This window comes from Nylanderia fulva, unplaced genomic scaffold (assembly GCF_048542155.1).
Source record: "Nylanderia fulva isolate GAGA-0341 unplaced genomic scaffold, ASM4854215v1 Scaffold25, whole genome shotgun sequence".
Taxonomy (NCBI): domain Eukaryota; kingdom Metazoa; phylum Arthropoda; class Insecta; order Hymenoptera; family Formicidae; genus Nylanderia; species Nylanderia fulva.
Window position 1 is genome coordinate 755,016 of NW_028190314.1, and position 23,958 is coordinate 778,973.

A 23,958-nucleotide genomic window follows, 5' to 3' on the forward strand; every position below is an offset into this window, starting at 1 on the left:
GGTATCGTTTTCTTTATGCGTTAACCATCTCGGTGAGAGAGAAACCGCGGTCATTCAGCCGACCGGTTGATTGATGGATACGAAGCCACGAGCTTAGACGAAGCACATGAACACCTTGACGTAGTAAATACACCCTGGTCTTCACGTGATGATTAACATTTCTCGCGTGACGGTCACTATCGCGAATCAAGCGTTCAAGTCACCGGACTCGGTCCATTGTGTTATGAAAATACTTTGCTCGCGTTTATTTACGAGATAAAATCCTTATACGAGAAATGAACGCGTAATGCACTCACGAGTATTAGGAGCAAGGACGAAATAAGTATGAGGATAATTCGTTTTGGAACATGATTAATTAATTTGATTAATTTAATTAACTCGTTAAAATTTTAAGAGACCAGAGGGAAGTTATAGAGAATGACAGATAGAAAAAAGCTATATTGGAGTATAATATAATGCGAATTTATTAAATATATAAATATATTTAAATAGATTTAAATATATTTAAATAGATGCAAAAAGATGTTTATAAATTTTTATTCATTCGAAGAATCGAAGAATCGAGTTACTTCCTTGAAAAATGACTATAAATATAAAAGTGCAAAGATACTTTAACGACGAATGATACAATATTAAATATTGTATAAATGTATAATTATTAAATGTGTAATTATTATTAATTTTTTCGCTTATTTTTAAACTGTAATATCTCAAGGACTTGAAAAATATTTTTATGACATAAAGATTATTTTAGAATATTTCAAGATATTGAGGATTATGCCATATATTTTTTTTTTCAATTAAAACATCTGAACTTTCATCAAGATATTTATAATACAAATATTGCAATGAAAAGTTATAAGTTATTTCAACAATTTATAACTTTTGCAAATGTATGCATCGTACGTGTTTTGTAAATGAATAACTAATTAGTTTAATTGGTATTTCCTTTTAAATGTTATCCAAGTTATATAATATTTTGAGATTTGTCTCACGATTAACATATAGGACATTTGTGATAAAAATTGCATATTTATTATCTAGCATCCACAATCATGTCTCTTTTAATTCTTTACACGATATTATTTTTACTGTATATATTTCTAAGTAATTTGCAAGTAAGATAAGAGTGAGATGTCTTATATAAAAACAGCTGAATATACGATAAGTAAAAAAATTAATAATCAAAGTTGAGATGCGTAATATTGTAAAGTAAAAATATTTTAACAGTGAATATTATTCATTGTAAAAAGTAATTTCTTTTTCTGTGCAATCACAATAAATTGTATAAAAATGACATTGATTTCCGTTTCTAGATATTGATAATCGCAATTTTCTTTTTTTTTTGAATACTCACTGAAAAAAAAAGTTTGTTAAATTAACAAATATTTAGTTCAGTACGTTCAAATAAATGATTTATTTGAACGTATTGAACTAAATATTTGTTAATTCAACAAACTTTTTTTTCAATGCTGACATCGTTTAATCGATGACAAAAAGATATCGATTAATTTTTTTATAAGTTTTATGCAATTAATTTTGAATTTTATATAAGTCGCGCACACAAATTATATACAAATAAGTGTAATATTACACCGTTAGTTTTTCAAAAAAATTTTCTTTTTTTTATTCTTTTTTTTTAATAAAATCATTTATAGATATAATAAAAGATTTTAGATCGAGATCTACGATAAATTACAACATATGTCACTTTGACAGCCTGATATTTAAAATCAAGATAGCAATCAAGAAATTTTGAAAAACATGCATGCGCGTCTGACTACTGATCGAAACGTGACTAGACTGCAATAATAGACATTTTTAACTTTTTCCTTCTATTCTTTTCCTTTTATTTTTTCTTTTTTTTTTTTTTTTGATTGCGCAAGCATATTTGTAAAAAAAAGAACAAAAGCAATACGCGCGCGCAAATTCTTTTCGTATCATTCATATATTTTCATTGACAAACTAATCCAAAAAGAATTTGTTCGCCGAAAAGATAATCTTTATTTGAAAATTGATATCTGTTATATTTCATCTTGCAATATCTGCTATGCAAACATTCCGAAATATATGACGAAAAAAATTCCATCATATATTTGTGATATATATATAAATAATTATTGTACGGAAAAAGCAAACAAAAATGAAACTATTAAATAGAGTTTTATGTATAATTAATATACCTTTATGCGTGGAAAAGTACTGATTTGAATGGCCACATTCCTTCTCCATGTCTTTCATAGAAAGTAGATATCATTATAGAGACTGTGCATAATTAAGCAGCGACCTCTTAATACACATTCGTTGTCTTGATTTCTGAAAATAGGAATTAAAACAGAATTAACATTCTGCGAAATATTTATGCAAATGTATTAAAATGAAATTAATATTAATTACCTTTTCATTTTAGTTAACAAAGGAATATGTTTCTGAGGAAGCAAGATTCGCTCTTTTATCATCGATGGAATGGAAATGTATTTGTTTAAAAAATGATGATGACTCTTCGCTGAAAGACGTATGCGATGATGACACGACCGTGAATCTCTCATGTAGGAGCATCATAAGGTCGATGAATTTGATTGAATCATACTCGTCCTTAGTCTTCGCGGTTCACCTTCCAGACGAGCATTGCGCAAAAGTATTAAATACATATTTATGCGCACGTCGCATAAATTAAGAATCGCACAATCACTCATTGGGATGCTGAATGTATTTCGAAACACGTATCTCTAGATTTAATCTTCGATCTAGTATATATATATATATATATATATATATATATATATATATATATATATATATATGATCTAATAGATCTCTTTTGTATGTGAGAATAAATAGCAATTCGATGCTATTGCAGAAATAACAAGAATTTATATAAGGATATTTTATAAAATGCTTGATATAAAAATCTTATAATCTATTTTTTCTATTGCACGTTCGTTAGAACAAATTATATATATATATATATATATATATATATATATATATATATATATATATATATATATATAAGTATCTTTACTGAATTTAGTTGAATTCGATATCTATGCTAGTATGTTTCCGAGTAATACCCTTTTTTACAAATTAATTTATAACTCTGTTAACGAAATATTATCGTAGTAGTTATTCACACTTACAAGTGTAAAAAGGAAGGATATACATATGTGATGAATAAAATAATTTTTTCTTAAACGCGCTGTTTATAACATAATAATTTATAATAAAATGTATGTCATGCATATTCATTCCATGTGAATTGTGTACTTAGATTACTACTAAAGAAAAGATTTCGATTATTTTTCTAAAATAACAGAATACGGGCATATCTATACCTCGTGTAAAATATAAAGCTTATTACAAAACTAAAAATATTTTGTTCGATATTTACATGATACATATCATTTGCTTTAGATCTACAGAGGGAAATTATTGAATTTTTAATTGGAATCAGATGTTTGACAGTCGATGCATATCAGTCATATCTATTGCAGATTTGCATGTCATTACTTTAGGAATTAAAGGATTATTTACGCATCGAAAATCGAAACCTTTAATTTTTGGCACACGTTTAATAGCTAAAATATAAAATTCATACTCAAATATATAAAAATCTTTATATCTTAATAAATAATACAGGAGACGATATTCAAAAAAAAGAAATAGGGATATAAAATTTAATACACAATTAAAGTGCCTTGGAAAAAAAACAAAAGAGTATTCTTTCATATAACTATATATACGTAGTTTTCACGTACCTATATGTAAATGATTTACGATGTTTAATTTTTTTTAAATTTACACAGTTTGGTGTCTTATTAATTAATTATCGATTATGGAAGCGTTGCATGCAAAATACAATGCTCATCACCTATGTCCGTTATGTAACTTTTTTTTACAAAGATTGGGCGAAATAGTATCGCACAATGGAGATATAATATTTTATATATTTTACAAAATAATAAAGATATCAACAATATTTATATATAGCGACATAATATTATCATTCCAATTGGACACAAAAATTGAAGGCACTGAACATAAAAGTTAGATCGACTGTTTCTATTGCGATGTTTATTTTGGAACTGTCCAGAGAATTGCTTCTAAATTCTAAATAGTTAAATTTTATCTGCAAATTTTATATATTCCATTATTATATATTTATATGTATATATTAATGCAAGTTTGTAAAATCTGTAAATATCCATCCGGAAACCTTTTGCATTGATAATTTATATATTTTAAAAGTTTTTGGAATATATCAGTATATGTATAGTTATATAATAATGAATGAATGAATGTAAAACTAAAAATGAACCATTTTTTTTATTACGTAAATTGATTATTATTTTCTCTTATCACATCAATGTCATGGATTTTATTTAGAAACATTAATCTACTTTTACGCCAGTGGTTTCAATTCTTAACAATAAGCTACCCTTCCCTCTTGTTATTTCTTTCGAAACTTCGTTTCACACATATAGACATGTACATGTGTATATATATTTATGCATGTATATATAATACATGTATACATATGTATGTATATCTCTTAAATATTTAACAAACTGTATGATCTAGATTACACTTAAAGTTTAGGTAGATTCTTTCTGAAAATATTTAATGGGTTTGCAGAGTATATGCTATACGTATATAGCTGCTATATGACTGTATTTTATGTATAATGGATACAGTCCCCAAGTGTTCTTCTCACTGCCAAATGTATGTAATTAATATGTATGGTAGGAATCAATAATTGCAAAATATAGACACTTGAGTTTAAATCAGTATTATGTCAGGACCCTCAATATTTCCTCTCCAATTCCCGACAGTAATGAATTATTGTCACCTTTACCTTCAATTATTAAATTTCCCGTTGTTCTCTGTAACATAGAAAGCCATCAGATCATAATATTGCTAATATTATAAAGTTAAAAAAGATAGTGTTTAAGCGAGAGTTTCGAATAAACTAGAATATAACAAATTATGATAGAGATATTAAGATATCGTTGTCTCACATCATCATACAAATTAATGTTTTTAAACATTGGTAATCAAGTTATTTTACTACAGATAAAAAAATAGAAGCAATAAACATATAATTTAACTTACATTGTATTTTAACAAAAGGCACACATGATGTCCTTTCAGAGAGTGTCCATATAACGATGCAGTGTCGTCAATCTGTTCCACAAGTGTTAGATTGCACTTGCGGCAGATAATATTTAGAACCACATCAAAGTCCAGAGAAATCGTTACTTCTTTTTTAATCTTAGATACTAATTGACCGCTTTTAAGAAGTTCCGTAAGTATGTCCTTATGAGAAAGATGTCCCACCATAAACTTGCTACACGATAGGTGCACGGTAAAATCGAGCTTCTCTTGTTCCGTGCCATCTTTACTTTCGAACATGTATGTCAGTGTACCTCTAAGTCTCTGAGCAAACGTCACTTCCGAGACTAGAACGGTGAACTGAGTTTCTTTACTAGATTGCAGAGGCAGTTGGAACGGCAGTTTTATCCCAAATTCGTCTCCAGGCTGGAAAAAAAAAATAATACAATAAGAAATAATACATACATACATACATTACAATAATTAATTCACCGATTAAATTATAAATTCAAGAATAGAAATTCAAAAATCATTGACTTACATTTCTAACTAATTTGAGTGACGATGTATCTGGAACATCAAAGACTAATTCTTTCACAAGCGGCTGACTTATATTCGTAATGCAAATTGATACGATAACTTTACTTGAGTCATGAGGAATTTGCCTCAATTCGTATGTCATGGAAATGACTTTATTCTTGGCTAATTCTTCGTAGGTATTTTGCTGTATAGAGTTCGCATTATATTCGGAATTCGTAATATCATTCTTCAATTCTGGTAAAATCTCTTTCGACGGAGTAGATATTCCCGCGGTTTCCTCATAATCCAATGACTTATTTTCTTTCTTACTTTTCGATTTCTTCGACTTTCTATGTTTCGCGTCCTCTTCATTGGACTTCTTATGCTTGCTTTGACTCTTTGACTTTTTGCGTTTGCTATCTTTCTGTATCTCATTGGACACTTCTGTGTATCCTTCAACATCAAGAGACTGTACCTTCTCAGGAGACGAATTACTTTCCAACCATAAGTCAGACGATTGATTATTTACTGCTTGAGCATTTAATTTGTTTCCTGTGGCATCTTTGATTTTTCTTTTAGACTTTTTATGTTCCTATAATATAAAATTAATTAATTAATATAAAATACAAGAATATTATCAAAAAAATGTTTAAGATAAATAATATCTAAATAATATTAAATAAGTTCAAATCATGTTATATCTAATATAAAGAAACGTTTACTTTTTCTTTTTTGCTTTCTTTTTTCTCAATCTTCTTTGTCGTGTCATTTTCAGTAATTCTATGTTCTAAGACAGGCAATCTTTCATCCTCTCGTAAAGGCATATCTAAGTCGATATTCAAAGCTCTATGTGGATCATTCGCGTCTGTTAAATCATAATCGTCACTGTCGCTTATTTCTGCACCTGGGGGTAGTTCTCCTACACCAGTATTCACTATTTGTAGTGGTAAACTGTCATCCAAGTCATCCTCTTCTGATGCAGATTTTTTATCTGAAAACATTCAGAATTAACGATTTCAAACTTACAACAGGGTACGTTTAATATAATACAGTATTACATATAAAACAATTACTTTTACTTTGCTTGGACTTCTTCTTCTTCTTCTTTTCATGCTTTTTATGCCTTTTATGACTGCTATCTACATCTCGACATCTATGCGAATTAGAAATTTTTAAAGAGATTGGGATGTCTAATTCCGCGACAGGAATGTTCTCGAAGTCTTCGTATGCGCTCGAATTGTGATATGATGAGGAAGTCTTAAAAGAGCCTTTTAGATAATGAGGATTATTTTCTTGTTCTAATTTTCTCGCTTCGCGCCTCCTCTCAAGTTCTTCTAACGACGGTTCGCTCAATTCCCGTTTAGAGTACGAATCGTTCGACTTATCTGCCTTAACAAAAATATCATTCATATCTAAATCTTCCGAATCTGAGCTTTCCGAAGGTGGATCATTGATCCAGGAATCTAAATCCAAATCTTCTGGTACTGGAACCTGAAAGACATTATAAAAATTTTTTTTATATAACAAGATATATTAATAACTAAAATATCATAGATATTAATTATATATAGAATTTTTTTCAATTTATACAGATAGAATCTCTATTTTCAAATAAAATATATATAAAAAGATATATTACTATAATATATTTACTTTTCTTTGAGCTTTTGGTGCAACTGGATTAAGTTCACCTTCAAAAGCCTCCAATAATTCCTGTGCAAGACCAGGATTTTCTTTTACGCATTCGAGTAGTACTAATGCAGAACTTGATCTTTCTTGAACTTCCAGATCACCGCTACAAACAAAAGCTGCTATTTTGTCTTTCAATCCATAAATCTGTAAAATAAAAGTCTATGTCAGAATTGCATATTTCATTAACAACAGTATATACACTTTAAAATATAGTTGTGTGCACACTTATTCCATAAAAACAATAATTTCATTATTATAATGTAAATTATATCTTGTACCTTTTCCATAGTTTCGGTATCTTCTTCTTTTTCTGCTTTAGCAAATGTCGTTGCAGCCAATTTTAATATATTATGAACATAAACTGCCTGGATATGTCCTGGCAAACTAGAAGCTTGCGATCGCAACATAGATTGTAATGTCGCCAAAGGATCTTCCAATTCACTATTTAAATTTCATAGATTATTAAATATTTCATTACATATCGATTAGAAAGGTTATTTTTAAGAAACTTCTTGTTACCTGGAAAATTCTCCACAAATCCATGCTGCTGCATATAAAACCTCGGACATTGTTGCCCTTGGTTGGCCGGTTAAAAGATATGAATTCTCAAGCAGTAAGGCACATTGTTGAACCGCGTATTTTCGTATAGCTTGTACACGAATTGCTACATCAAGTAATTGAGTCGCTACAAGTGGTCCATGCTTGGTGCCTTCCATTCGTGTAAGTTCTACCAATACAGATATGTACCTGCAAATACATATACAGTTTAGTTTACTATCATTTTATAGAAAAGTTTTGTATATTTAAAAATCTGATATTTACCATTCAAAATAGGTAATAAACTGATAATTGTTCTGTGAGCAAATCTGAATAATTTTGGAGAGTAATTCATCACGATAAGTAGTGCCTTCAGCCTTATCCATATGCACCATCAATTTCTTAACTATTTCCATTAGATTTTTCTTGGAGACCATTCCGTACAACAAATCCAAGGCACGCAGTCTTATACTTTCGTCTTTATCATCGAGACATTGCATAATAAGATCTTTATGAGCTTGCACACTCTTAGGATGAGTCTTCAATATTTTCGACATCGCCAACAATCCCAAGTACTTTAAGTTTTGGTCAGAATCCTCTATCAATATTCTCAATTTCTGAACACACAACTGTATCGAATCGGAATGATTCGGCATACCGGATGATATAGAAATCAATACAGCTATTACTGTATTGATACATTCATACAGTAAGGACATTGCAGATGTACTAGAAAAGTGATTAGTATTATATTTTATAAATTATATCGAAAATTGATTTTAAAAAATCAATAATACTAAATAATAAAACTAGCAATATAAAAATAGATATTACAAAATATTATAGACACTATTGCAAAAAGTAAATAAAAAATTTAAAATAAAGATACAAAAAAGAAATAAGATTATGCTATGCAAGCAATAATAACTTTATAATACTTAAGCTTTAAAATAGATACCTGTGTATCAAATTGGTAAGGGGTTCTATTAATTTTTTGCCAAGCCTAGGTTCTAGAGGTGTCAATGCTCCAAACTGAAAATACAATGTTGTGTCGCATTCTAATATTAAATTCAAGTAAATTCTTTAATACAAAGTAGTAGCCTAGCTTTTTACTTTATCAATAAATAAAATCTAGAAAATCTATGCAAAATACAATATAAATATGATTTAATGCTACAAAATGTTCATTGATACTGATATATTACTTTCAATATGTATAAACCGCATATAAGCATATAATATATATACACACATACATGTATATATGTATATATACATATAAAATTTCACTATATACATAAAAAAATTTATGTATATTAAAACCTTGAAATCAGATCAATTAATGGTTGAGTAAGTCGCCGACCCAGCTTTGGTTCAATCAGAGTTATAGTTGAAAACTGAGTATGACAAATAAAATCAACATTGCTTACAATAAGAGATAGATATTTGTGTTGAAAAATTTTATACCTTAGATTTACAAAAAATTATTTAAAAAATAGAACTACGAGAGTGCGACGTGTATATTTCGTATTTTGTCAAGGATATATGAAAAATATATTTTGTCAATCTTCTATAAAAATGTCTCATAACAATAATACTTACCAATTTAATAATCTTGATGAGCATCCAATTATTTGTAGAAGTTGTCATTAGCTTAAAAAAGACAGGCGCTAAGCTCAAGTAATTCTTTGGATTTTTTCTGCCAATTCGCAAACTACATTTACTGCCGCGCTTTGAACACCGCTGTCGGGATCTTCGAGTTTTTCCTTCAGCCTGGGGAAAGCGGGCCTTAGGGCCTCGGGAAATCTCAGGAATACTTTATACATCATCAAAACTGCCTTCTTCCGCAAGTATGGCTTTGTAGAGGTCAACAATGTCATTATGTCGTGAACCAGATCACGCGCTAGGTCCGGACTGATAAAGCAAGACAAACCGCTCAGTGCTAAGCCAGCATCATATTGATTTTGGCTATTTAAATCTTTACGAATCATATTCGTTGTTAACATTAATAGCTGTAACAGAAAACATTAGGAAATTAAACGACGTTTTCCCTAAACCCTTATAATTTGTTAAGCATATTGTGTCTTTATCATGTATTATACATATATATATATATATATATATATGTAATTAAACATATAATTAAATTTGCCAATTAAATTATATACTATATATGTAAATAAATTAAATAAATATTAAATAAATTATATATAATTTTTATTATTATTTATTATTATTATTTATTAATTATATAAGAGAATATATAAGGACAAGTAAACATGCCTGAAGAAAACCTTTATGAAATGTCTGTTAAAAATATGTTAAATAAATGTTACCTCTATATCCGCATGAAAACTCTGACTTGCAGCAAGATAGCCAATTCGCTTATAAGTGAATTTTGCCGATGACATCACTTCTATTATATTAAAGCCGGCCCAACTAATATCATATCCCAACATTTGGAGCTGCAGAATATAAAAATAAATTACTTTATTTGATTCTTGAAACAAACTGAATTAAATTAAAACATTGACATAAAAGAGACTTACATATGTTAGCTTAGCCACAGCGTTTGCTTTGACCGCCACATTATCTTGCCTCAATTCTTGCTTAATCTCTTCGATGCATTGTGCGATATATTTCGCCTGATATATGGAAAGAATATAAGATTTTTTACGTTAGATAAACAAAATGCAAAGTGAAATGGCAAAAACAGATCTTTTTAGGTTATAAGATGTGACAGAAATTTCAGCAAAAAAAAAATCTCTAAGCAGAGAGAGAAATCACCTCGTTTTCCTTGTTGTTCCTGATCCCGCGCACTAGATCCGTCAAATTCTTATCGAACATCCGCTCGAAGTTGCCCTTTACCTTGCGGAGTGCCATGACCGCATTTAAAAAAAATTAAATGCCGTGCTCGCGAGATCACTTTAAAGGGACCCTCTCCTCCTCCACTCGGATATATTATAATCAATTGTAATCAATCGAGATTCCTAGGCACCATCCCAATTCGCCGTCTTATATTCACATCTTATCGGGATGATGGATAAGAGAGGGCTGCTGCTTCGGAAAAGCATACCTATATAGAGAGAAATGTGTCAGGAGAGAGAAAGCAGACAAACACCTACCTATCTCGTATTTGCTTATCGCATATGTAAATCTTATCGACGTGTTCGACTCTGTTGCGATTTTCGGCAAGTCCGCAATTTATATGCTACGTCTACGTAAATTCCATTCGTGCAAATAAATATCGTAAAATTCGACGAATTGTAAAATGTACTGTGAAATGTACCCTGAAGAATTAATTTTTTGACGTCCGCGAGACGACGATTTAATCCTAAAGGTCCGTCCAGATCTTCTCCCACAATTGCGCGAAATCGATCGATCGAAACGCGCGATATATGAATACGTCATCGGGTCTCGTTAGCGGACACGATTGGTCGATTTCTTTTTCGTCGAAGGAACACGCGGACAAAATTTATATCTCGCAGTTTATTTAAATGTCAAATACATTCCTCAGAAAAAGAGAAAAAATTGACAGGAGTGTCAGGCAGACTAATTAATCGAAACCGATGTAATTAATTAATTAATTCCGAGGAACCTTTGACACCTCGTATCACCGAGAAATCGATCGATCGATCGAACGCGCGATATAAATACGTCATACCACAGATTAATAGACAGATCGCCAAAGGTCTGGATGAAGGAGAGACCAGCATTTCTCACTGATTTCAGCGCCATATCGTAGTAGTGGTCAATGCAGTAACTATTAATACGTTCCCAAGATAAGAGCGTCTCATGCTCATGAACTCGTCCGGCGGCATGTACGAGATTTATCTTTTCGTAGCGTTCGCGTATTTCGGAAAGGACAGAATTTTATGATGTTATAAATAAATAAATAAATAAATAAATAAAATATTAACCTGATCTATTATAATTATTTTTTAATAAATGTTTCATTATTATTATCATCTAAGTCTAAGTCGTTTAATTAATTTTTAGTTTTTTAATAATTAATTTAATTTATTCTAATCATTTTAATATGTGAAAAATACTAATACGTATACGTTTTATAATGAATTAATATATTTCGAGAGTCGAATTATATATTTTTAATAATATAAAAGTGTTCAAAAATTATATTTGACTTTTAATTTTAATTATTTTTAGCAAAGAGTTCCGAAATCTCTTACACACATAATAGGGATTTTGTTCATCCATATAATTCGCAATTAAGTATATATGTTAATTATTAATTTTAATAAAATACAAAATTAAAATTAAAGGTCAAATATAATTTTTTAACATAAATATATTTAATTCGTTATAAAACGTATACCCGTGATAGTATTTTTCTCGTACAAAAATAACTAGAACAAATTAAATTACTCATAAAAAAATAAAAAAATAATTAAATAATTTATATTATATATGATAATAATAAAACATTTTATAAAAAAACAGATTCAATAAATATAAGTATATATATAACATGTACTTATATTTATTGAATCTGTTTTTTAATAAAATGTTTTATAAGCTTAGAAAACTTGACTTTGACGTAACTTTTATTTTTACTAAGCAAATTTTATTTAATTATTTCACGACGGTTTGACGTAATAAAATGTTTTATTATTATTATATAAAATATAAGTTTAAATTCTTTAATTAATTTTTAATCTTTTATGATTAATTTAATTTACTCTAATTATTTTTGTACGAGAAAAATACTATCATAAGTATACGTTTTATAATTAATTTAATATATTTGTGTTTAAAAATTATATTTGACCTTTAATTTTAATTTTTATTTTATTAAAATTAATAATTAACATATATACTTAATTGCGAATTATATGGATGAAAAAAATCCCCATTATGTGTGTAAGAGATTTCGAAACTCTTTGCTATAAAATAATTAAAATTAAAAGTTAAATATAATTTTTGAACACTTTTATATTATTAAGAATATATAATTCGGTTCCCGAAATATATTAATTCATTATAAAACGTATACGTGATATTATTTTTCTCATATAAAAATGACTAGAATAAATTAAATTAATTATTAAAAAACTAAAAAGTAATTAAACGACTTAGACTTAGATGATAATAATAATGAAACATTTTATTAAAAAAAGATTCAATAACTAGTAGGTCAGGTTATAATTTTTTATTTATTTATTTATAACATTATGAGCTATTAAGCTCATCATCTCGTTCGCTCTCTGTCTTGCTTTCATTCGGCAAGTCACAAACGATATATGATACTCGTATGTTCCTACTTCAACTCTCGAGAATCTGAAACAAACGAAACTCGTGTCCAATATACAGGGTGTCCGGTAACTAACAGACCAATGATTACAAATGGATTCTTTGGTCAATTTGGGAACGATTTTTCCTCAGCAAAAATGTCGAAAAAGGTCATCATTTTTTACAACTTTCCAATCTTTGTCATTATGTATCTTTATAACTAAGCCTTAAATTAAAATTTTATTATAGTAAACTCTACCTGAAATTAACTGAAGAATGTAATTATGTTAGACTTTTAACTCCAAAACGTTTAGTTTTCAAAAAACCTATTTTTTTCAATCGCTTATAACTCGAAAATTATTGACTTCTCAACATTTTTGCTAAGGAAAAATCGTCTCCAAATTAGCCAGAGAATCCGCCCTTAATCATTGGTCCGTTAGTTACCGGACACCTTGTATATATTATATAAAAGTGTATAGCACGTCAGAAGCTTGTGAGCTTACAGCGATAAGTAAAAACAATTGCGTATTTATTTCATTGCGTTTATCTGTTTAAACGCGCGCTTTAATTTTTCCAACGTTTTTGCCTGTTTATATTTTAAAGGTCCTCTCTTCTAAAAATCTTGTTTTAAAGATCCTCTCCGCGAGCAAAATTCGAAAACATAAATTATTTAAATTTAATAAGGAAAACAATTAGATATTTAAAGACAAGGCTCGTGTGATATTATAAAATTAAGATTTAGAAAGACAGGGCCAACTATAACGAGCATATTAAATTAGTGAGAGATGTAATGTCAACACATAATTGATTTATTTCTTAGTAGATACAATGATAATAAAAATAATAAAACGTTTCGGCTGTTACCTCAGCCTTCTTCAGTAAATATAAAAACAATAAAAATTCTCTTAAGAAAAATTATGACATATTACGCATTAGAGTCTATTTTTTAATGAACATTTTGGTTTAATAAGTCGATGAATTTAAATTGGGTTACGCTTATAACATTTATTAAATTAGATATTTTTTCTAATCGGCTAACCATTTTTTAGTTAAGATGGTAAACTTTTTGATTATGTCAAAAAACATGTAAACGAGTTCCCTGTTGTTAGTAGAACAGGTTGACGGCCCATTCCACGTCATCAATTCTTTTGAACATATATTATTAGTTAAAATTATCGTCAGAACCGCTTGATATGAGAATTGAAAACAATTAGATGTTATCCAGCATCAAAAAGTTAGTCCCCATCATCAAGGATATTTCCAAGTAAGTTCGTCATTGCAGTATATTTCACCGTGATTGTCTAAGTATATTTTTATTTTTTTGGTATATTAATTTATATTAATAAGTTATTTTTTTTATGTGAAAGATCTTAATTGTGTTTAGAATTGCTTACTTAAATTGATGAGTATTCAAGATTCCGCCAAGTTGATGTGTTCACTATACAAAGTCACATAAATTATTTAATATTTTTACTTTATTATTTGTAAATCCTCGGTAATTTCAAAATTTTTCTATTTGAAAATTATTAATTTTCTATTGCCAATTAATTTTATCACAGACTTTACTCTTACTCCCATTGCACTTTCGTTTGCGGTTTTCAGTATACGATTTTTTATCGTAGTTACTGAAAATTATTATTGTGAATTATACTTGTGCAGTGATTTGAAGAATTTACAATTTCGTTGAAATTGTTGATTTTTCAAAAAAATTACGAGATTCGCGGAAATTGCGTGCTTTCTTGGCATTTTCCGTTCGCGGCAGGCGGTTTATTTTTGATTGTTGCAAGTGTTTTTGTTTTTTTTTTTATTAAAATAGATAATAATAATGTGAAATAAATCACGATATTTGACAGATGTGCATATATATAGAAATTGTAATAATAATAATATTATATCATAAAATTGTAAATTGTTTCAATTTTTTATAGACTGCGATAAAAGATTTTACATTTGGATAAGAAACTGCGGTAAGTAAAAATATAAAATTCTTGAAAACGTAAAAATATTTGATAACGTAAAAAGGTGAACTTTGAAAAATAAGGAACTTAAAAATTGCACTAATAAATGGGCTATATATATGTGAGCCGTGCGCGGATGTAAGGTGTGTTATATCGAAATTTAATTAATAGAATTGAGAATTAATCCCAATTTTAAGTCTTACAAATGTCCAAGCTAATTTTTTGTACCTCGTGTACATTTTTGAAAGTTATATCGAAAAATTAAATTTCAATATGCGTCTTACATCTCACATTTCGCATACAGCTCACATATAGCCTATTTATCTCTTATACTTTATTTCAACCCTTATAGAAATTTATTACTAGTAACGCCAATTTATCACTTATTTCGAGTAATTAATCACTTTTATTTTGAATACTTAAATTACTGTATATTATAGTATTTTAAATACTCGAAATAAGTGATTAATTGGCGTAGTGATAAATTTCTACAAGAGAATAAGGAGCCTTTAAATTCTTAATGTAAAAAATTTCAAGTAATTTTTTTTAATAAAATTTAATTAAAAAATTTAATTAAAAAATTTTTGAACACTGTGTTATATCACATTTAAAATCGTGATTATTTCAATAAAAAAACATTTTATGTGTAAAAAATATATTTTTTATATTTAATAAATTTTATATATATATATGCATATATGTAAAATATTCTCTCTCTCTCTCTCTCTCTCTCTCTCTCTCTCTCACACACACACACACACACACACACAACGGGGGCCAAATCTCTCAAATTGGTCTCATGATCAATTAGCCTGGATTCGCACCAGGGGCAAAGTCTGTTGGTAATGTCAAACGAATTTAGCCTGGACTTGCACCAGGGGCAAAGTCTTTTGGTCGAGTCTACGAAATTTAGCACGGACTCGAACCAGGGGCAAAGTCTTTTGGTTCAAGTCTACGAAATTTAGCACGGACTCGAACCAGGGGCAAAGTGTGTCGGTAAGGGGCAAAGTCTATCGCACGAAGATGGCGGTCTCTTCTTTAGGCAGGCCTTTGGCGATCTGTCTATTAATCTGTGGTCATACGTCATCGAGTCTCGATTAGTCTCTCCAATTTTATTTAGACAAAAATATGATTGCCAGAGAAAAAAATAACAGAAAATAATTAATAAAAAATTCAATGTAATAAATTAATTAATTAACTGCTGGATACCTTTGACAGTTCACACCTCGTCACACAGATACACACACACACACATATGTTTGCATATACACTCGGCTGGTTCTTTGTATTGACCCACCCACACCTTCTTCCGTAGAGCGTTCGTCCGTCATCTCAGATTGCTCTCAACCTCCTTGGCCTCTCAGCCTCCTCGTCGTCGGGGAGGAGACAAAGGGTCGAGCGTCGAATATCTACGTGTTCGTCGTCGCCGAGAGTCGATCGGGTCGACGAGATCGATCATGTGACAGCAGGAATCGCATGTCTGTGCGACGCGAGGTCGTCGCGAGAGCGCAGCGCCCTGAAGGGAGAAAAAAGAGGGAAAAGCGAGTCGAACGAGTGAGCATCCCGGGAACTGTCAGATTGACCGCGCCTGGGCGTCACTGGGCATCGGAGGCGACAACGTCGCGGCACATGTTCCGAAGACGCGCCGAGAGGTTGAGAACCGCTCGATTTTGTGTATATTAATCCCCTTATCTTTTCTTTTCTCTCTCTCTCTCTCTCTTTTTCTCCTCTTCCTCTGAAATTTGCACGATGAAAGGGGACGTTCCTCGTCGACGTCTCGTGTCATCTGCTCCGAAACTCGATCCGTTTACACACATGTGAAATAGATCCAATTGTTTAACCGATGAACATCAAATGTATATAGATAAATATAGCTTGTAGCGTGCAAAAAAACTTGTCAATATACCACGTAATATTAATTAACGCGCAATGTGTCGCGATAATGTCTTCCGTATTTCGTTGTTGATATTTGAGGAAATTTATATATTATGTATGTGTTACACAATTATTACATATGTGAAACGCACTCATATCTTACGTAAATAGGTATATATTTATATATTGTATTCTCTTATCTTACAGATAACTTGCGACAGGTGAACGTTCTATCCTTGGCAGAACAATGACTTCGGATTACTTCGATTTGCCGATTAATAATATGGACAGAGTGTGCAGGATTTGTCTCACCGAGGGTACCAATCTATCGTCAATCTTCTCCGCTAATGAAGAAGTAAACGATTTCTCGGGTCTCCCTCAGAAAATACAAGTCTGTGGTTCCATCGAGATTCACGAACAGGATGGATTGCCTTCTTTGATATGCGACGTTTGTATTTATAAGGCGAGGATTGCGCACGAATTCAGAGAGCAATGTCAACATTCCGATGCAAGATTACGCATGTACTATAACAAGCCTGCTAAATGTAATATTACGGTAAATATCACTTTGCCAGTGTACATATTGTTAGTGTTGAAATATACCAATATATTCATTAATGCAATGTGTATATTTTATTTTCAGGATTCCTGTACACAGACAGATCTACAAACAAAATTTGTACTATCGACAAAGACAGATCATATTCAAGAGGATTATTATGTGAAACAACAAGATATGCAGGTGGTTGCAAATCCACAAGAGTACATTCAATCCACTGACTCGTTTTCCAGAGACGAAATCAATTTAAATACCAATCAAATTCACATGTCCGATGATAAGCTATTTATATGTTCTATCGGATTTGAGGGGAGTAAAGAAGAAGGGAAAGATTCCTGCATATCGGAGAGCGAGGTTCATCAGATGACAATGGTGCAGGAGGAAGATGCACAGGAGGATGCGTCTAACATTATGAATCTGCAAAATAAAGATGATGAGACCAAGGAAATTGATCAGTACATAGAGAAAGACTGTACGGAACAGGAGGAGTTTGTCAGTGAGAGCTTACCTAATGATAATGTAGAAGAGGAGGAGAGCGTCCCACAGAAACGCACGTCCATGAGGAAAACGAAAATGACATCGACTAATAAGACGTACAGCGACGACGAGATCGGCGACAATTATTACGAGCCGAGCAGCGAGAGTCAAGATTCCGTCGACTTGAAATTCAAATGTAAAGTCTGCTCCAAAGAATACACCACGCAAAAGGGTCTGAAGAAGCATTCGCTGGTCCATGAGAAAAAGTACAAATGCAACATCTGCTTAAAGATGTTTTACAAACAGGAGAACATGGAGAACCATCAGAAGATACACGCGTCGAAACCGCACGCGTGTCAACTCTGTCACGCGTCATTCTCAAAATCCCAGAGCCTCGTGAAACACCTGAAATCTCATACGGAGAAGGTGAACGATATGATCAAGCAGATCAATACGAGCGAGCGGAAGGATAATAAGGAACCGAAAAAAGAGCTCAAACTCGAGGACGACACCGACGACGAAACCGGGCCTGCGAACGAAACGGACGAGTTCGAGAATGCGCCTGAATTGTACAAATGTGAGATTTGCAATCAATACTGTTCGTCCCTAAAGAACCTGAGAAGGCACGCCCTCGTGCACGGCGATAAGAAGTACTCGTGCACCGTATGCAAGAAGTGGTTCTTCAGGCCAGACACGTTGAAGAAACACGCGGAGAAGCATGGACACGGATTGTTGGACAATCTCGCGGACGACAATAAGCTGTACGATTCGGACGACGACGATACGCCTGCTAACAACATCGCGGACACTCCTGTACAGGAAAGCGAGAACGTGAAGAAAGAGGAGAGCGACGAGGAGGGAGGTTCCGGAGAGTATAAGTGCCAGCACTGCGACAAAGTCATGGCCACGAAGAAGGGTCTACGACGCCACGTGTCGATGCACAAACCGAAAGCCGAACCCGTGACCTGCGAGGTCTGCAGGAAGGTCTGCGCTAGTCAGGCTCGTCTCATTCTTCATCAGAGAACGCACAAGCCGAAAGAGAAGGTTCCGCGCGAATATTTATGTCACATTTGTAGCAAGGTGTATCCCAGCAACTCGTCCTTGACGTATCACATGCGAACTCACACCGGCGTTAAGCCGCATGTGTGCAAGACCTGCAACAGCGGCTTCACCACGACGACGAGTCTGGCAAATCACATTCGCATTCATACAGGCGACAAGCCGTTCGTCTGCCACGTCTGTTCAGCCGCGTTTGCCGTGAGCTCGGCCTTCCGTAGACACCTGACTCGACACACCGGCGAGGCGAATTATCTCTGCAAGACCTGCGGCAAGGCCTTCAAGCGTCTCAGTACCTTGAAAGAGCACACGTACACCCATTCTGGCGAGAAGCCGTACGTATGTAAGACCTGCGGAGCCGCGTACAGTCACAGCGGCAGCCTGTTCGCGCACCAGAAGCGCTGCCGCGCCCAATACGGCGAGATGATCGTCGACGATCACAATCATCATCATCATATACCGCACTCGGTCACTCATATTCACGTCAACATGAATAATGTGAATAATGGTGCGGGAGTGCGACCAGTCGCTGTGATAGGCCAAATGTTCTAAGATCAGAGATGTGTGTTCCGTAGACTTTGGCATTTCGGAGAGTAACTGTGTTTACTGTATGCAAATCCTGATCCTGTGTTGAGCCAGCAAGTGTGTGTTCACACATTACAATGAAACACGAATTACAATGTCACCTGTAAATATCACCACGCAGCTTCTTTTGGACAATAAGAAAAAAACATTCTTTGAGTATACCTTGCACTTGTGTACAAGGCTGTTGTATGTTAGTGTTTTGCTTTTAGAAACACAGTAAATCGGTGGTGTCATTGAATTATAATATGACATTGCGAAGAACAAAGTTTTCCAAATAAAATGTAATAAATTGCCATGATTAAAGTCGCAAACTATTTTTTTATTATTTGTGATGTCATAGGTATGAATATATGTGGGTGCTGCACATATATCAATATCATGTGTATATAGATATATATATATTTTTATACCCATACAAGAGAACATATATACACACACATATAATCCAGATCTTGTTGTACCACATATTACACGATAATTGTTCATATTACTGCATTATTTAGAAGCAAATAAATAGTTTGCTTTCATCTTGTTTCTTTATCAGATCACCGACCTAGTTGTCTATTAACTTCCTCAGACTTCATGTAATAGTGTGAGGATTAAAAATAAAAAATAGATTTTTTTGGCTTTGATGAGAGAAATATATCAAATCCTGATTTTAAAATTTAAAAAATGCTGATATTTTCTTTCAGATTAATGAATTTATAAACAAATTTGCGAATAAATACTCATATTTTTTTATTGTCAAAGTACGACACGATTATAAACATCATTGATTCTTAAACTACTACAAAATTATTAAGTAATTAAGATATATAGCAATACCTGTGCTAGAAGTGTAATATCAGGTACACAATTTCTGGGCTGTAATGTGATGTAAAATAACAACTGGATGAAAGAGATTAGCAAGTTTTACTCATTTAGTAAAGTTCGTCGGCTTATTCTGCCGCCAAAATGCATCATAATAAACAAACGATAATTGTATACATATTCGCATTATAATAGATTTACATAACAATAAATTAGATTACACGAAAATACAAAATGTTTATAATTATCGTGATGCTCAAATATCACAAAAAATTGATAATCATATTTTTTATTTTATCAAAAGAAAAAAATTTAAAGTTATATGTTGGATGACTAATAAGCACGTATATTTTTGTAAAGCTAAATATTCATTTTTCTGAAAATTTAATTTGGAAAAAAATATATTTCGTAAAAGCACATTTCTTCGATAAACATGTCTAAAATATTAGAGTTTATACTTACATTAAACTTGTAATCAAATGAATGATTAGGTTAGAAAATGATTTTATAAACTGAACAAAAATAAATGAAAAATGTACAAATATATACATACATAGCGAGACTGATCATTTTCATTGAAATATTTACTAATACATAAAGCTTATAAAAATCTTATTCTCTAAATGATAAGTGAAGTAAAGTTTGTATTTTAAAAATCTTAGCTAGTGTTATCATTTTATTGTATTTTTTTAATTGCTAATATGTAGAATTATTATTCAGATTCAGCCCATAATTCTTATCAAAACACTGGAGCTCTCAGTCTTATTGCATACAATTAAATGGCTTTTTAAAACTCAAAACATTACTCAATTTCTTTCCCCACAGCGTTTATATAATTATTTCAATATATATTTGTCTATACATTAAAAATTATACTTATATTGGAAGATGCTATACATCTCTGCATATAAGTTATTAGTTATAAATAATATACAAGGAGAAGCCTGAAATCATAGGATCTAAAAAGAAAAAGATACTGGGAAACAAAATAAGCTAATAAAAATGCATTTAATTTTGATTTAATTATGGCAAGTACTTCACATTATATTTTTGATTTAGTATAAACTTGTTTTGAAAACTTATATGAAATAAGACTTATTTTTAATAGACACATACGCATACATACATACATACATATTCACAATAAAATATAATTGATAAAAACATTTTATAAAAATGTTATGACATGTTTAATCTCTTCTATGCAAAGATATATTAAATAAGCAAACTGCTTGTATTTTTTTCAATTTTTTCATTTTTGTATTCTTTTTATTGTCAATTTAGAATTATTTCAATAATTTTTTATTTTATTAATTGACAAGAAATAGAACTTTATAATGTGTAAGGCACTACAAATTCTGATATAAAATTTAATAGAATTTCTTTCATATATTATAATATAAAAATATACACGTATGTATATGTCTAACCTTGATAAAAACAAAATAATGAAAAGCCATACCATATTTGTACAAAAATATATCATGTATATTTTTGTATATTGTTAATAATATATCTAGAAATAAATAATACGTACAATAATTTCTAATAATATCTAGGAATTTTTAAGTTTTCTTTCTTTCTTCAATATTCGGTAACGTCGCCAAATAGAATGTCTTGTTCTCCGAAGTGCTTTAGCCAAATCAACATACTTACGTTTTTCGTCGAGAGAGGGGTTATTTTCTAAATGATTTAATATCATTTGATCTTCGGCAGGGGTAAATCTAGAAATTTTAAAGAAATCAAAATACCAAACACTGTCATTCTTATAAAAAATTAAAAAAATTATTTAGATGTATGTATTTGTTATATGTTACCTTCTTTGTACATTATTCTCATATAAATTTCTAAATCGATGGTAAACACTGTACAAAGTTCTATTTGTTAAACCATTAGCTAAAAATTGTACAAATCTCCGCCTTTCTAAAGTATTACGCATGTATGTAACTTTGCCAACTCTTAATTGTAAGAATGGATGAATTTTTTTAATATCCCAATCATGTATCTATTTTAAAATTAATAGAAAATTTATTTAGATAAAATTAAATTTATTAGACAAATTATTCTTATATACAAACCTTACAAAACTCTTTCCAATTACTAACAATAATGTTGTCTTCATCAATAGTATATAAGCCTCTCTTGATTGGTACTATTTTTTCAAACTTTTCTATTTGCTCTCTTGATGGCATATGAGATCCCGCACGTGTTTCAATTTCATGTTGCGGTGGTACTGTATGCTTCAGTTTAACTTTTAAGCTGTACAATTTCTACAATAGGAAGTACATATTTTACAGTTATGTTCTAGTAATAAAAATTTTATTACATTGAAATTCTTTCAAAATCATTACCACTATATCTGATTGAAGTAGTCTCTCTGCTGATGTTATTTTTCGTGCTATATATGTCGCATCGCTACAATATTCTTCTTCCACATTATCATCCTCAGATTCAGCATCCTGATAAATATTTTCATCATTCGTTTTTATATCGTCAATATTTTCAGCTTTGGATTCCATTTTGATATTGATCTGAATCATTAATAACAATCAATTTTTCCAAGCATAAATCAATTATAAGAATTCTTTAAAAAATATACATCATCATTATTATACATAGAAATAAATAAATTCAACTCTTTTTATATATATTATATATTATAGAAACTATATAAATCATGTTTTGTTTCAAATATTTATAAAATCAGCTAACAGTTATATATATATATATATGCTTATATAGAAAAGTTGTATAAAAAAAACCCCAAGCAAACATAACTTTCACTTAACTTTCACACTTTCAAATTGAAGAGAATTCGAATTTCGTCAAATATTACGAAAATTAAATATTATTAAATTATTTCTATAGTATAAATTCGTTAAACACTTAAAATTACTGCATAAAAAAATTTCATAAACGTAAGGAAGGATTCAATATAAATCGAATGTTATATTAATCTTTGCGTAATATTGTAAAACTAAAACTATGATTTTTTAAACAAATTAATTTATTCATTTATTGTCTCATTAAGCTAAAATATTATCTGCGCCTTACCTTTTTTACGAACATCAGTTGAAAAAAAACACTGCTGAGGTTATAGTTCTCTCATTGAACTGCCAGTGCTTTTAACTTGAAAAAATAACTAGCACCAGCTAGCACGTGCATTTATCTCCACAATTCTAAAGTCACTAGGACTTTAATTTTTAATTCCTCAAAATATATGTACATAGATAAAAATATGTTAATAATATATGTCAATAATATATGTAATGTGAGCAACGGAAACATTCTCAATTCTCTATTCTACATTGTTTTTTCTGTCTTTTTGCTATTTTTTTCAATATTTTGTTATGTAAACATAATTTTACAAATTTTACTTTACATTCATAATTTGCGATCCAAAAAGCTTCTACATATGAAACATTAATTTTGTTATATTTATAAGGATAGAGAAAAAAATAAAAAGATAAAGATAAAAAATTCAATATTTTCCGAATTTAAAGGTCTATGAACTACTCATAAAACTGC

At 30.6% G+C, this 23,958-nt stretch overlaps 3 protein-coding genes and 1 long non-coding RNA gene across 7 annotated transcripts; 1 reads left to right on the forward strand and 3 right to left on the reverse strand.

The window, feature by feature from the left end:
- Positions 1-3,598: 3,598 nt before the first annotated feature.
- garnet (adaptor-related protein complex 3, delta 1 subunit-like garnet) lies at positions 3,599-11,226 on the reverse strand. The gene is given in 16 exon segments (XM_029315977.2): positions 3,599-4,883; positions 5,113-5,538; positions 5,654-6,223; positions 6,354-6,622; positions 6,705-7,122; positions 7,285-7,467; positions 7,602-7,764; positions 7,843-8,070; positions 8,146-8,589; positions 8,819-8,892; positions 9,463-9,563; positions 9,566-9,872; positions 10,197-10,325; positions 10,410-10,505; positions 10,648-10,936; positions 11,150-11,226. Coding segments are annotated over 15 exon segments (3,597 nt in total). The 5' UTR covers positions 10,744-10,936; positions 11,150-11,226; the 3' UTR covers positions 3,599-4,790.
- Positions 11,227-13,015: 1,789 nt separating this feature from the next.
- Positions 13,016-17,089, reverse strand: LOC146722959 (uncharacterized). Its single transcript, XR_014924848.1, has 2 exons — positions 16,372-17,089; positions 13,016-13,158 (listed from the first exon to the last, which is right to left on the reverse strand). It is a non-coding gene; the product is annotated as an uncharacterized LOC146722959 (long non-coding RNA).
- On the forward strand, positions 16,124-19,931 carry LOC114941096 (uncharacterized). Of its 4 annotated transcripts, none has more exons than XM_085483479.1 (3): positions 16,124-16,742; positions 17,151-17,499; positions 17,587-19,931. In XM_085483479.1, the coding sequence occupies exons 2-3, from the start codon at positions 17,191-17,193 to the stop codon at positions 19,585-19,587; spliced, it is 2,310 nt and encodes a 769-aa protein (XP_085339605.1). In that variant the 5' UTR covers positions 16,124-16,742; positions 17,151-17,190; the 3' UTR covers positions 19,588-19,931. The 4 variants fall into 4 exon arrangements, with proteins under 4 accessions (XP_085339605.1, XP_029171791.1, XP_029171790.1 ...); XM_029315958.2 differs by having other exon boundaries at positions 16,124-16,720; XM_029315957.2 differs by lacking the exon at positions 16,124-16,742 and adding an exon at positions 16,763-17,058.
- LOC114941097 (uncharacterized) lies at positions 19,919-23,569 on the reverse strand. Its single transcript, XM_085483480.1, has 5 exons — positions 23,485-23,569; positions 22,782-22,961; positions 22,509-22,700; positions 22,248-22,435; positions 19,919-22,154 (listed from the first exon to the last, which is right to left on the reverse strand). The coding sequence occupies exons 1-5, from the start codon at positions 23,497-23,499 to the stop codon at positions 21,986-21,988; spliced, it is 744 nt and encodes a 247-aa protein (XP_085339606.1). The 5' UTR covers positions 23,500-23,569; the 3' UTR covers positions 19,919-21,985.
- Between the last annotated feature and the right edge of the window lie 389 nt (positions 23,570-23,958).